The 15,670-nt window shown below is 39.8% G+C and overlaps 1 protein-coding gene across 4 annotated transcripts in view; it reads left to right on the top strand.

The window, feature by feature from the left end:
- EXO1 (exonuclease 1) overlaps window positions 1–15,670 on the top strand; it is an 83,331-nt gene that overhangs the window by 18,239 nt on the left and 49,422 nt on the right. For all 4 annotated transcript variants that reach the window (XM_030195204.1, XM_030195206.1, XM_030195203.1 and 1 more), the window contains exons 5-7: window positions 722–859; window positions 4,940–5,152; window positions 14,351–14,538. In XM_030195204.1, the coding sequence (XP_030051064.1) occupies window positions 722–859; window positions 4,940–5,152; window positions 14,351–14,538 (539 nt within the window). The remainder of the gene's footprint in view (window positions 1–721; window positions 860–4,939; window positions 5,153–14,350; window positions 14,539–15,670) is intronic.

Genomic DNA, 15,670 nt, shown 5'->3' with positions numbered 1-15,670 from the left:
AAATAAGTTGGATAACGTTAAAGTTTAAACGTCCATTTTCTAAAGGCACAGAAATCAGCTGGTCACTCATACTAGAGAGAAATTACTAGCATGTTTTTATTCTGTAGAGACTTTGGGCCAAATATGCAGGCTGCCTCCAGTGATCTGAATACGTGCCACGATTGGCGCTGACCCTGGATATTCAATGCCGGGCTGTTTCCGGTGACCATCACTGAATATTCGGGGATTCTTTTGGTCTGCTGAAACTTAACCAGTTAAGTGAAGTGTTGGCTGGTTAAGTTTATAGCGGCCACAGATAGGACTGCTATTTAGGCAGCCTGATTTGTCCACTAAACTTAGCTGGCCAACGCTTGAATATTAGCAGGTAGCCGGCTATATCGCACTAAGTGCAAATATTCAGCAGAGATAACCGGATATCCAGATATTAGTGGTTAGCCGGCTAAATGCTATTTAACCGGCCTGGAGCTGTTCCTGGCCGGTTAAGTAGTGCTGAGTATTGGCCGGATTGAATATAGTCTATGCCAGAAATTTTTCTCTTGATGTTTTTGTTTGAGTAGTTGCTAATGTCCAACTTAATGTTTCATCAACTTATATTAGAGTCAGAGTCAAGCAGGATTTGTACTTAGATGTGGTAAGAACAAATGCTACACGAAATATATAGACATTATATGCATGGATACAAGTTATTCATACATTAAAAACTGTTTTATTTTTCATATAGTTTGCACGAGCCCAGGGGATTGACTGTATTGTTGCTCCGTATGAGGCAGATTCTCAGCTAGCTTACCTTAACAAGGTTGGCATTGCACAGGCCGTAATAACGGAGGACTCTGACCTTTTAGCATTTGGATGTAAAAAGGTATGTAACTAAAAGTCTCGAGCTTCAGTGAGTTCATGATGTGGGGATGCAGCATTCTAGTAAACTGTCAAAAATGGTTTAGGACTTGCATTTAGAGGAGCCCTTTCAAATCCATTTCAGTTTGAGAGAGTAAAGCTTTTCGTAGCTAATTAAAATATTTTCCTGTACACTTTTAAACTTTCATATGCGTTAGTTTCTATGTGATAAACCTCATTGCTTAATCTTTCTCTCTTCCCTACCGTTTTAATAGTAGAGGATGTCAACTCAGTGGCATTCTTATGTTTTAATTTTTTTCTGTATTATGATTTGTGTAAAGTTTGTAGTGTGGTGTGCCATGTTGCAGAAGACCTAGGTTCTGTTCTTGGGCCAGACTTTTTTTCTGTGGGTTACCTAGAGGCATATTTTCAAAGCACTTAGCCTTCCAAAGTTCCATAGAAACCTATGGAACTTTGGAAGGCTAAGTGCTTTGAAAATATGCCTCCTAGGGATGTGGTGGTGTACAAAACCATGTGAGATCAGAGAAACAATTGATATGATGCATAGATTTTGAACAAACTAACTACATAAAGGAAGGGGAGCAAATAGAGAATCAATCTGTACATGAACTTATGGTGGTATACAACAGGAAAGGAAATCAAAGAGCAGGCCCCACCCTAGCATCCAGGGGAAAATCAATTCTAACAATCTGGAAATGATTGTTAGGAATACTCCCCTTGTAGGCCTGCACTTTGTCAAGATTCAAAGGCTAATATGAAGAGCTAGTTACTCAAAGGAAAGGAGCCAGACAGCTAAAAGCACTCAAACAAATCAAATATTTCGTTTGAATTGGGAGGGATGACCAAACAGCAGCCCATGAAAGCCTTAAGGTGTGTTGCATTCAAGTAAACAGGGAAACAACGCTCTCTCTCGACTTGCCTACCCTAGTGTAGGTTATATTCACTTGCAACATTCTATAATTTAGGTCCCTTATTTTCCAACTCCTGTTAATCTATTTTATACACAGGTAAGATAGAGTAACAGGAGTTAGAAAATGTTCCATCCCCACTTAGTCTATGCTGTAACTCACCACTATAACTGCCTAATCACCCCTTTCTTCTTCCTTCTACCCTTGCCTAACCTTGACACAATATTAAATGTACCTGTCACCCTGCAATGACTTTGCTAACAAAATATGTAAGCCACATTGAACCCGCAATGACTATGTTAACAAAACTATGTAAGCCACATTGAACCTGCAAATAGGTGGGGTAATGTGGGATACAAATGCAATAAATAAATGCTGTCTACTAAGATGTTTTATTTCATATTGTGTTGACATTGTGTAGCATACTATGCCATACTATTAATTGTTTGAATATTTTTACTACTGTAATTATAATCTATTGCCTTTGACTTATTCTTACTATACACTATATTGGGTGAATTTCTTCAAAAAGGCAGTAAATAAATCCCTAATAAATACGAATAATTAAAGCTTAGAATTTTAAGCTTAAGCAAATGGATTTGATAGTAGAATTGTGTGACATCTAGTGACAGTATCTCTCATTATGTGCTACTTCCTCATTACCCTAGCACCCATGAGACTTTTAAACCATTAGCTAATTGAGATTTCCAGAAACACTGCTCCTAGCCTTGTAACTTCCTGCCCACCAGCTGGGTTCCTGAGTTGCTTCAGCGTGAACCCCCTGCCACAAGCTGTTCCATGATGGTCTTTGGGGACACCGTGATAGCAGAAAAAAAATCATGGGTCACACAGTTACCAACATGTGCACTTAAGACCATATTCCAAAACTACTGGTGAGACCCAATGCAGAGCTAACAAATTAAAACATTTTGATAACAAAAAGGAGACTTTGCGAACATCAGAATTAAGTTTTTCAAATAGGAGATGATGAAAGTAGATGTCTTGGTAAACCTGTCCAGTAGATTAAATTTGGGTTGCCTTGCCTCTGGGCCTAATTGCTGCATTTTCCCCAGGTGGACTTGAATGTCTTTAGGGCAAACTCAGTCAGTGTGTAAGGACTGGTGTAAGCTTCGAGGACTATTTTAATTGAGGGTTTTGTTTTGTTCTTATGTTTCAACGGTTTTTATTGATGATAAACATTGTAAACATAAGCGATAAAGTCAAACACTTTGTGAGCATAATAACATGTCACGGTTGTATACATACATCTTAACTGCATCATCAATATTTTGGGTTTCAACATTGTTTGTTAATGACACATATTATCATTATCATCGTAACCAAGGCCATTCTCCATAATGTCCCAAACAAGAAATTATTTCCATCATACACAGCAACCATAACATCTATCATCAAATTTTTTAACTTTTCTCCCCCCCCTCCCCCCTCCCTCCCGTCCCCTGTGTCTCTCCCACCGAGCCTTTTACTCTTATAGACTCGATGGCGTCTTCTCTTCTTTTCCTTTCCAGGATTACCTCTAGTAATTCAGCCCTTCCCATGGACATTACAAAATGATTGTCACATTCCAATTAGGGAAGTATCTTAACTAATCTATGGTTAAGCAAACATCTATTACATGTGGGCATCCTCTGTCAACCAATTTGTGTCACTTCCCTTCTCCCCTCCCTCTTATCCCCGTCCCCCTTTATAATTGTGCCTCATGTTTCTGATTATGCTCTTGTCATGAATATAGACTAACCCAAAGTGTTCAAAACATGGCTACGTGCTCGTGGTGATATCTTGTGTAGGTATGCCCCCCAAATCTTCATGAATCGTTGGCGCCTCTTGGGAGTATTACGGGCGTCTTGCATTTCCCATAGCATGAGCTCATGTACCCTATTCCTCCAATACCAATATGAAGGACCTTTGTCCATTGTCCAACAATTTAAAATACATTTTTTCCCCAAAATACAAAGTTTACTGAGGAACATCTTTTCTTCCAACGTTCCTTTGTGCCATGTCGCCATGGAGCTCAGTATCACTTTTTCAAAAGATAGGTCCACCCGATACCCCATAAGCCAGCCCATAAACTTAGAGAGAGCTGTCCAAAACCTCCGTATTTGTTTTGTTCTTTTAAACACACTTTGTGAATTAATTTTTGATGTGTTTGCTAACAAAACAAGAGTTAAAATGGTAGTGAAATGAGATGATGCTTAGTGTACTTTTCATGCAAATGCATGGTAACAACTGTATTAAGTGTTACTGGTGAGATTAGCCAAGGACTCTGCTCTTTCCACTGTTGCTCTTCTTTCGTAAAAGGGCCGGTAACTGAACCAACTTGTCACCCAGCCTCCTTCAGATCAGGCAGCAGAGGAGACGATCATTCTTTGTCCTGGGTCAAGTGTCACTTGTAGGTTAACTTGAGAGTCCTTAAGAGAAAGGAGCTCTTACAAGAGAAATCAAAGATCTTGGGGCAAACCAGGAATAACATAAGATTTAGCCAAAGTCTTTTGAGAGCAACTGATTGTGGCCATCATATGAAGACTCTTGCTGCGATGGCTGGGTTGCATTGGGAAATTAACATAAAAATAAGGGTGCTGAATAGTCCAGTAGAAGCCAGGTCTGATCTAAGTGTGAATTCCAATGAGGGAAACTGCTAGACAGGAAAAAAAAAAAACCCCGAAGTGTTACTTTTTTTTTTTTTTTAAACAAGAAATTTGTATTTAGATTTCTTAAAGTTGCAGGTGTCACTCAAAGCAGAAACCCCAACTTAAGCATCCTAACAAGTGCACAAGGGTATAGCTGTAGAACAGTATTAGTAGCAAGACTGTACTGAGCCAGGGGACTGTGAGCCGGCAAGTGCTCAGTCCCCAGAGCAGGTGTACGGCCTTCTCCCACTGATTTTTCTTTTCAAAAAGAAAAAAACACTGGCATGGCTTTCATGCCTGTATACATATGCTATGAATGTGATACAGGTTGTGTTCTGCCTTATGAATAGTCCTCTGTCTTATTGGCATTTATCTGATACTGCTGTGAGACTGACAACTGCCTTTGTTGTATACTGTTGGTTGCTGCAAAATATCTGTGTAGCATCTTATTCTAAGTGCCTAGTAAGATGCCCAAAACAGGCCTTTTGATTAACTGCATATATATTTTACTTTATTTTTTATTTGAAGGTGATTTTAAAAATGGACAAATTTGGACATGGACTGGAAATTGATCAAGCCCGATTTGGAATGTGCAAACAACTTGGGGATGTATTTACAGAAGAAAAATTTCGTTACATGTGTATTCTCTCCGGTTGTGATTATCTTCCCTCAATCCATGGTATTGGATTAGCCAAGGCATGCAAATTGCTCAGAATGACAACCAATCCAGATATTATAAAGGTAATTTAATTTTGGAGCTTAATGAGCTACTTTTTTTTTTTTTTCAAACTTTATTTAGATTTTGGAAAACCAGTTCTTGAGGCCCCATGATAAATTTTCAGGAAAACTGCTGTCAATTATGTCCTCTCTTTGCTTAAATTCCACTTGTAAACATCTTTTATCAGAGACAAACTAATTTGCGTATCCTTACTTGCAGCCCCGTTCCAAATGAATTTTGAATGATTTCTATCACCAGTGTTCATATTAATGACCTCTGAGAATCTGTGAAAAAAAAAAAAATGTTAGGTTATTAGTGTCACAGGCTGAATTTATCATTTTTACAGACCTGTTTCACAGCTGTGAGAAATTAGCACAAATAAGTAAGCTATGAGTAAGAATGGTACTAGCTGAACCAACAGATGTGTCAAACCGCATTTATATTTATCATTTAGGAGGGCAGCTCAAAGAATTCAATAGGGTAGGAAACTGATAGTATATGTGGTTTTTCTCCTTTTCCTCTGAGATTGTATTTTGCTTTTTACTTACAATCGTTTAAGAAAATTTCATCCAGAAAATGTCTCAAAACACACATGGAAACTGATTTTTCTTTCTTATCCATTCACCATAATAATATATGCATAAAAAGTTTTCTTAAATGCTTAATTAGAAACTAGGCTGATGAAAAGGAGATGAAATGCTTATACCTCTCTGTAGAGGTGACAGTTGACATTACTTAACATTTTTCTCTAGCACCAAATTAACTGCCATCTGAAAGCACTTGGAGATTGCATACAGGTTACTCAACTGTTTTAACCAATGTAGAGGGGGGAAATGAGGGCCCTAGTAAGCCAAGTTGGTTAGTCAACTTAAGAAGTTATGGCTTTTTTTTTTCTATTGTCTCACCCCCCCCCCCCCCCCCCCACCACTCACACACACATATAATGTTATTTAGACGAGTGTTCTCTGAGTTTGCAACTCTCTCTACAAATATTGTGATCTGACTGTTGTGATCTGATTGTTGTGTTTCTTACTGGTTTATTGATATCTGTTAATCTGAGAACTAGATTTCAGATTTCAAAACTGCCAGAAAGTATTAGATCTTTTTCTTTTACTTAAAGTGTGCTGAGCTCTCCCCCCTCCCCACCCCCACCTGGTTTTTCTGCAGACAATTTAAAAGCTTAGGGGTGGCTAAAGCTTCTGTTGAGAGAGCTGGGCATCCACGAGGTCTTTGTTTTTTCTCCTGCCTGAAGGAAACTCACACAGATAAGACTTGTTATGGCTTTATTTCTGGCTATCCCTACCTTTTAGAGCTGTGGTTTTGGACATTTCTGGTGCATTTCTTAACCTTGTCTTCCCCTTATCCCAGCCAGCTGTGTAGATAAGTGGCTTAATACAGTTCTAGAGAGAGGTTTTACAGCAAACACATTCCACAGGTTTTAAGTTTAAGCCCACCCACCCCAAGACACTTCCTATATAGCTTTCCTAAATGCACTATTGTCACAAAATTAACTCCACCCTAATTACAACTGTCTCTGAAAAGTAAACCCTTCATTATCATAGTATATCCCCAGTCTTCTGCTCAGCATCACGGGCTTACTGCTCTAGATAAAAAGGACCTCTGTTAACATATCCATTGATTGCTAATCTCATTATATATCACAGAGGATACCATTTTACTTTCTCTTCCTTAAACTTGTTCATCAAGCTTCTCTCACTGTTGGCAGTACCGTATTGGCAGGATAATCAAAAATCATCATTTAATCAGCTATACCCATAAATCTACCCTATTTCCTTTCCTGCCTAGCTCTGATAAAAGATAGGCTTTTCTAACTGCTTCTGGTCCTATAGCACTCTAACTTTGTGGAAAGATTCTGCCAGTCCTAGTTATATTCTAGTGGAATTTGAAAGTTAAATCAACTGAAAATTCTTTGATCAGACTATATCATTTCTGGTCATACTTTAGAGAACTCTTTTTGATACAGCACTTGGCTGACTCACTGGGACTTATAGTCCCACCCACCCCAGGATTTTCCAGTCATATATAGATAAGCCAAAACTCATTAACTTTACTCCTCAGTCACACACACACAATCTTGCAGACTGTTAACCCCATCACCTGTTCATACCCATTTCAACCAATGAGGATGACTCTTATTCTCTGTAATAATTGTGGTGCTTTAGTTTCAAGGCCAATCATCTGGAGACTTAAGGCTTGTCCTATCTGTCATCAGCTCGCTAGTTTAAAACAAGAGCTCAGTAAAGTAAAGCAGGAATTGGATGCACATAAAGCAGCTTCTAGGACTGCACAAAATCATTCCAAATTCTTACCACTGTCTCAAAGGATAAAACCACCTAAGAATAGATGGTTCACGGTAGGCTCAGGCAGACTTCGTTATGTGACACAGAAACATCAGCCCTCACAAGTGTTGCCCCTACAGAATTCTTTTGCTCCATTACAGCACTGTGATGTTCCTGAAAATAGAACTGAGGCAGGCAGAAGAAAAAGCAGTGAAGGTGGAACAAAAAGATATGAATGTACCCAAAGAGAAAAGACACCCCCAAATCACTAATGTTGAAACACATACCAGGAAATGTAGATGGAAAGCGATGACTACAAATGCTCGCAGTCTAAGCAATAAAGTTCATGACCTTCAAGCCCTGATGTTGGAGGCAGACTTAGACATTGTTGCAATCACGGAGACATGGCTCAATGGTTCCCATGAATGAGATGCAAGCATACCAGGCTATAATCTATTTAGGAAGGATAGAGGTGGTTGTAAAGGTGGAGGAGTAGCTCTCTATCTGAGAAATGATATTGCAGCAACTGAAATGACAGGGACCTGGGGAAAGGAAGAAGCGATATGGATCACTTTAAAAAGAGATGATAGAACCTCTGTCCACGTGGGTGTTGTCTACAGACCTCCGACACAATTGGAGGAACTAGATAAAGATCTGATCGCAGATATTCAAAAGTTGGGAAAGAAGAGAGAGGTGCTGTTGCTGGGAGATTTCAATCTGCCGGATGCAGATTGGAAGGTTCCATCTGCGGAATCGGAAAGAAGTAGAGAGATCTTGGATGCTTTTCAAAGTGCTCTGCTCAGACAACTGGTGACGGAACCCACGAGGGAGGGTTCGACACTGGATCTGGTGCTCACAAATGGGGATAGTGTGTCAAATGTCTGAGTGGGTGCCCACCTGGGCAGCAGTGACCATCAAACAGTTTGGTTTGATATGACAGCTGAAGTGGAGGGCGGCCACTCAAAACTCAAAGTCCTAGATTTCAAGCATGCTGACTTTAGTAAAATGGAGGAATACCCGGAGGAAGGAGCTGATGGGCTGGGAGGATGAACGAGAAGTGGAAGGACAGTGGTCCATGCTGAAAGAAGCTATAAATATGGCCAGAAACCTTTATGTAAGGAGAGTGAGAAAAAGGAATCCGATATGGTTCTCCAAGCAAGTGGCTGAGAAAATAAAGTCTAAAGAGTTGGCGTTCCTGAAATACAGAAAAACTCAAGAAGAGGAACACGGAGAGGAATACCGGATGAAACTAAAAGAAGCCAAGAGAGAGATACGACTGGCGAAAGTGGAAGAACAAATGGCTAGAAAGGTAAGGAGGGGTGACAAAAATTTCTTCAGGTATATTAGTGAAAGGAGGAAGACTAAAAAGGGAATTGTGAGACTGAAAGATGCTGCGAACCGCTATGTAGATAATGATGAAGAAAAAGCAAATTTGCTAAACAGATACTTTTGTTTTCACAGAAGAAAATCCTGGAGAAGGACCACGATTAACCGGCAAAAGTACATATGAGAATGGATTGGATATAGCACCGTTCACGGAAGAGAGTGTGTATGAACAACTTAAAAATCTAAAGGTGGACAAAGCCATGGGACCGGATGGGATCCACCCCAGGATATTGAGGGAGCTCAGAGAGGTTCTGGCGGGTCCTCTTAAAGATTTGTTTAATAAATCCTTGGAGATAGGAGCGGTTCCGTGGGAGTGGAGAATGGCGGATGTGGTCCCTCTTCACAAAAGTGGTGATAAGGAAGAAGCTGGAAACTACAGGCCGGTAAGCCTCACTTCGGTAATTGGAAAAGTAATGGAAGCGATGCTGAAGGAAAGGATAGTGAATTTCCTGGAAGCCAATAAGCTGCAAGATCCGAGACAAAATGGTTTTACCAAAGGTAAATCGTGCCAAACGAATCTCATTGAATTCTTTGACTGGGTGACAGGAGAATTGAATCATGGACATGCTATAGACATAATCTACTTAGATTTCAGCAAAGCTTTTGACATGGTTCCCCACAGGAGGCTCTTGAATAAACTAGACAGGCTGAAGATAGGACCCGAAGTGGTGAACTGGATTAGGAACTGGTTGGCGGACAGATGCCAGAGGGTGGTGGTAAATGGAATTCGATCGGATGAGGGAAAGGTGAGCAGTGGAGTGCCTCAGGGATCGGTGCTGGGGCCGATTCTGTTCAGTATATTTGTGAGCGACATTGCCGAAGGAATAGAAGGGAAAGTTTGCCTTTTTGCGGACGATACTAAGATTTGTAACAGAGTGGACACCTGGGAGGGAGTGGAAAACATGAAAAAGGATCTGCGGAAGCTAGAAGAATGGTCTAAGGTTTGGCAATTAAAATTCAATGCGAACAAATGCAAAGTGATGCTCTTAGGGAGTAGAAATCCATAGGAGACGTATGTGTTAGGCGGTGAGAGTCTGATATGTACAGACAGGGAGAGGGATCTTGGGGTGATAGTATCTGAGGATCTGAAGGCAACGAAACAGTGTGACAAGGCGGTGGCCGTAGCTAGAAGGTTGCTAGGCTGTATAGAGAGAGGTGGGACCAGCAGAAGAAAGGAGGTGTTGATGCCCCTGTATAAGTCATTGGTGAGGCCCCACCTGGAGTATTGTGTTCAGTTTTGGAGGCCATATCTTGCTAAGGATGTAAAAAGAATTGAAGCGGTGCAAAGAAAAGCTACAAAAAAGGTATGGGATTTGTGTTACAAGACATATGAGGAGAGACTTGCTGACCTGAACATGTATACCCTGGAGGAAAGGAGAAACCGGGGTGATATGATACAGACATTCAAATATTTGAAAGGTATTAATCCGCAAACAAACCTTTTCCAGAGATAGGAAGGCGGTAGAACTGGAGGACATGAAATGAGATTGAAGGGGGGCAGACTCAAGAAAAATGTCAGGAAGTATTTTTTCATGGAGAGAGTGGTGGATGCTTGGAATGCCCTCCCGTGGGAGGTGGTGGAGATGAAAACGGTAACGGAATTCAAAAATGGGTAGGATAAACATAAATGAATCCTCAGAAGCTTAGCGGAGATTGGGTGGCGGGGCTAGTGCTGGGCAGACTTCTACGGTCTTTGCCCTGAAAATGGCAGATACAAATCAAAGCCCGGTATACACATAAAGTAGCACATATGAGTTTATCTTGTTGGGCAGACTGGATGGACTGTACAGGTCTTTCTCTGCCGTCATCTACTATGTTACTAGAACTAAATGACCTTGTAGCCAACCTGCCACAAGCTTTAAACATGTTTGAAGAGGCTGTAAATCGACTGAATTTACATCTGTGTAAAAGAAATAAAAGAAAATCTAATAGGAATAAGATCTGCTCCCAAACAATTAAACAAGTAAAACCAAAGGACTAACAAATACATTAAAAAGTGTTGGAGAAAAGACTGACACCGCTTGTCAAGGGAAACCTTGGTGTCATCTTCGACTCCTCCCTCTCCTTCTCTGCGCATATCCAGCAGATAGCCAAGACCTGTCGCTTCTTCCTCTATAACATTAGCAAAATTCGCCCCTTCCTCTCTGAGCACACCACCCGAACTCTCATCCACTCTCTCATTACCTCTCGCCTTGACTACTGCAACCTACTCCTCACTGGCCTCCCACTTAGCCATCTATCCCCCCTTCAGTCCGTTCAGAACTCTGCTGCACGTCTTATCTTCCGCCTTGACCGATATACTCATATCACCCCTCTCCTCAAGTCACTTCACTGGCTTCTGATCAGGTAACCTACAAATGCACTCGATCTGCAGCCTCTCTACCCTCATCTCCCCTTACGTTCCTACCCGCAACCTCCGCTCTCAAGACAAAGCCCTTCTTTCAGTACCCTTCTCCACCACCGCCAACTCCAGGCTCCGCCCTTTCTGCCTTGCCTCACCCCATGCTTGGAACAAACTCCCTGAGCCCATACGCCAGGTCCCCTCCCTGCCCATCTTCAAATCATTGCTCAAAGCCCACTTCTTCAGTGTCGCCTTCAGCACCTAACCACTACACCTCTACTCAGGAAATCTAGACTGCCCTAACTTGACATTTCGTCCTTTAGATTGTAAGCTCCTTTGAGCAAGGACCGTCCTTCTTTGTTAATTTGTACAGCGCTGCGTAACCCTAGTAGCGCTCTAGAAATGTTAAGTAGTAGTAGTAGAAGACTGAACCACCTGAAAAGATCATTAACGAAGGGGGGAAAAAAACAGTCCCATAACTACACGAGAGATACTTAGAGAGGAAAGGTAATGTAAAAGAAGATCATGATTAATGATATCAAATATCAACAGATCAAGAGATCCTATGGGTGTCTCTAGCGTTTAGTGTGCTCTAAAAATGCTACTGTACTTTTGTAAAAGACTCCCGTAAATAGATCAATTTTCCCCTTTTCCAAAGTACTGTGTAGTTCAGTTAGCAAGACAGAACACCATCAGATTGATGAGGGTGCAAAACATTAATGGACAATATAGGTGGAAAGCTGATCCAGAGCCACTGACTCCACAACGTAGAAAGAAAAGAGAAATTTGAGACTGGTTGATTTTTGGCCTGCAAAGGGTCAAGATCTGATGATTTTTTTTTTTTTCAAAGTGGGCTTAAGGGCTGACTTCAATAGGACTGGTAATTTGCCAGACTTCACTGTTGATAAGAATAGAATAAAGACATGGGAGACTATGGGGCTCATTTTCAAAGCACTTAGACTTAGAAAGTTTTATAGGTTGCTATGTAACTTTATAAGTCTAAGTGCTTTGAAAATACACCTCTTTATATAGTTACCCATTGTTACATCTATTTTCTTCTTAAGCTGTCGTGTGGCACAGGAATCTCTTGGCATTCCTCTTAGCAGCTTTGTGTGTATGTATATGTATGTGTGTGTGTATATGTATATATATAATATTTGCCACCAACACAGTGGGATGGGATTCCTTACTGTCCTGGTATGTTTAGAAGAGAATGACCTATGAGGTGTGTATACAATATATGTAATATAAAACATGCATGCATTAAAAAAAAACATTTTATATGTGTTGATAAAGAGGTATGTGTATGATGAACCTACCTATGGGGATTTTTATAAGGGTATGAGCTGGGATTTTTATAAGGGTATGAGGTGGTCATAACAGAATCAACGTGCCTACTGGTTACCTTCAGACATTAGAAGCATAATATTTTGGGTGCACTTCTAGTAGAAGAAAGTGACTGTTGTATAAGTAATTTGTGATACTTTGGCTTGGAGCATTGTCTTTTGGAGGCTGCACCTCTTTTTAAAAAAAAGTTGAAGGAGATCTAGAGAAGAGCTATCAACAATTTATGGAATCTATAGAAATAGTCCTATGAAACATAAGCTAAATACATAAACTCTCAGAGAGGTTGGGACTGAAGAGAAATGAGAGGCATTAATGCACAAAAATTAAAACACTTTCCAAGGGGCTTAAAATTTAAAGCAACATCGGGAACTATTTCACAGAAAGGGTGATATTCATCATATGTCCTCTGAGTGGTTAATAGAGGTTAAAACAGTAGTGGACCTAAAGAAAATATGAGCTAAATATAGAGGACTAGTAAAAAAGCCCCGTTTCTGATGCAAATGAAACGGGGGCTAGCAATGTTTTCTTCTGTGTGCATGTGGGAGTGTGTGAGTCCCTGCCCTCTGGCCTCTCTCCCCTCCCCCCTCTGAGTCCTTCACTGTTACAGAGCCAGCGATTTGATTTCGTGCTCTGCTGTTTTCCTTCACTGACTGTGTTACAGAGAGGGCAGGGCAGACACTCATAGGGAAACCGGATATCTCGCCCCCTTCACACTTCCGGCTGGAGGCTTCATAGAACGTTGGTCTTGCCTTTTATATAGAGAGATCTTTTAGTCGTAAAAGCAAAAATAATGGACAGGTCTAACAAAATTGGAGGTCCTGAAGAAATTTTGGTGTTAACTTTCTGGAGTACTTTTACACTGGATGTGTCTCTATTAGGTGTCTCACCTGCTTGAAGAGAAGCTATAGTCTTTTACATAGAGAGAGAGACACACACAGATATTTCAGAGAAGAGAAAGAAGATACCCATCTAGAGACTAAATAGGAGAATCCAGAGGAAGAGTGTTAAGGAGTACTTCAGGTCCAAAGGTCTTTGAACTGATATTTCTGTTTTTGACTTTCTATTGCTTTAGTCTGACCTTAAAGGATTGTAAATAATTTATTTTGGGGATTATCTAATAAAGGTGTTTAACAAAAAACATACCTATTAGTGTACACATGTCTATTTTTGCTTTTTTATCTTTTTAATTTTCTCCAGTTTGGCAGGATAGAAGTGTTGTAATATAAAACAATCAAGCTGCAGATTCTTGACAAGTTTAGGCCCTGTGCTGTCTGCTCCATCCCAAACATCACTACTACTTATTTATATAGCACTCCTAGACATACACAGCACTGTACACAAACATGGAAGAGACAGCTTACAATTTATTCAAAACAGAACAAATAAGAAATTAGGGAGTTTCATTCATTATGGAAATGATTAAAAGAACATCGGTATTAAACAGGTGAATAAAAGATAAAAGGTTGAGTTAAAAACAGCCTCAAAAGGTGGGCTTTTTACCTGGATTTTGAATAGGGCCAGAGATGGAGCATAAAGAGAAAGGCACTAAGTCTGAACTAATTGGAGGATTTTGTTAGTTCATCTGCCCATGAAATTACAGTATGAATGAGAGAGAGAATAAAAACTTCTATATAAGGAGAAAGATCATATGGGAACCATTTTTATGACTGGCAACTGGGATATATTCTTAGTAGTGTAAAAACAAATTCATGGTCAGTTTGATCTTTTTCTGTTAATCTATTATGTTCTGTTTGAAGAAGCAGTATTTTCTAGAAAAGTTCAACTATATCTGTTTAAGGATGTTTCTCAATTATATCCTTTGGAATTTTTTCCCTTTGTGTTTACAGGTCATTAAGAAGATTGGTCAGTACTTGAAAATGAATATAGTCGTACCTGAGGAGTACTTAGAGGGATTTGTACGCGCCAATAACACATTCCTCTACCAGCTAGTCTTTGATCCATTAAAAAGAGAACTTGTTCCCTTGAGCCCCTATCCCAGTGATATTGATCCACAAACACTTCATTATGCAGGACGGTATCCTTTAAAAAATAAAGTACACTGAAGGTTTTATGGCTTTTTTGATTCCTAGCAAATTCAGACTCTGTTCTTATCAAGGCTTTGAAAATAGGAATATTTTGGCAATATTGTTTTCTGTGGTACCTCTAGATTTGGTGAGCTCATGGCAGATAGCACTTAATGGTAAAACTGAAATTTGTATGTGCTATCCTTGTTAACTCAATTTCCTGTGCTCTAATTTACCTAAGTCTCCATTGTATATCTCATTTAGTTTTATTAGAAAGTTTGTAATTGAAACTTTAAAATAAGCTCCTTTTTTTCAAGGACATTATTTGAGTTTTCAAACCAGTATACTATAACATGTAAAATGTATGTACACAAATTAGGGCCTATTTAAATGATTTAGAGCTGTGAAGTGCTAAGAGGCCCTGCACTTTTAAGCACAAACAGCAAATCAATATATGTGTAAGTAGTGCTAAGCTATTCAAGACCTTAAACAGCAAGGTAACAAACTTAAATATGAAGAGCTTGCAGTGTCAGGGAGATATGGTCAAAGCAGTTACATCTCCTGTTTGTGCTACTGCATTTGTGATAAAGGCCTGTTGTCACTACATTAAATTTTTTGTAGGTAAGCAGAGGTTTAAGTGCCACAAAAGCTTTTGATTGGTGTCCAAGTTGGTAATTAATGAATGTTATTCAGTACTGGAATAGTAATATCTATCAGTAGAATGCTATTAATTGACTGTATCTTATTAGTTAAATGACAAGGGCAACTATTTTAGATGAATTAATAGCAATATTATTAGGTGACAGCCACTGAGCTACAGCATAATAGCAGTTAGAAAGTAGCTCAGAAGGGAGACCAGCATTTCTCTTCTGAGCTACTTTCTTGAAAGTAGTACAAAAATATTGGCACACATGTGAAAGCCCACCTGTGAAGAATGTGTTTTAAGTCTATAGTATTGTCTTTACTGATGCTTGAAGTGCATTTCTCTAGTTTGGCCAGCAGGTGGTGCATGTTACGTTTTAAGCCATTACAAAGAACTGACCTTACCCTTATTTAGTTAACATATAGGAAGTGTCTTCCGGGGATATAACCAGCTTTTTTTTTTTTTCAAATGTTGTTATTCTGGGCTCTGATTGGCCTGGA

Source organism: Microcaecilia unicolor, chromosome 3, assembly GCF_901765095.1.
Source record: "Microcaecilia unicolor chromosome 3, aMicUni1.1, whole genome shotgun sequence".
In the NCBI taxonomy this organism is placed as follows: Eukaryota; Metazoa; Chordata; class Amphibia; order Gymnophiona; family Siphonopidae; genus Microcaecilia; species Microcaecilia unicolor.
The sequence above is the reverse complement of the archived record's forward strand: the minus strand, read 5'-3'. Positions and strand labels throughout refer to the sequence as shown.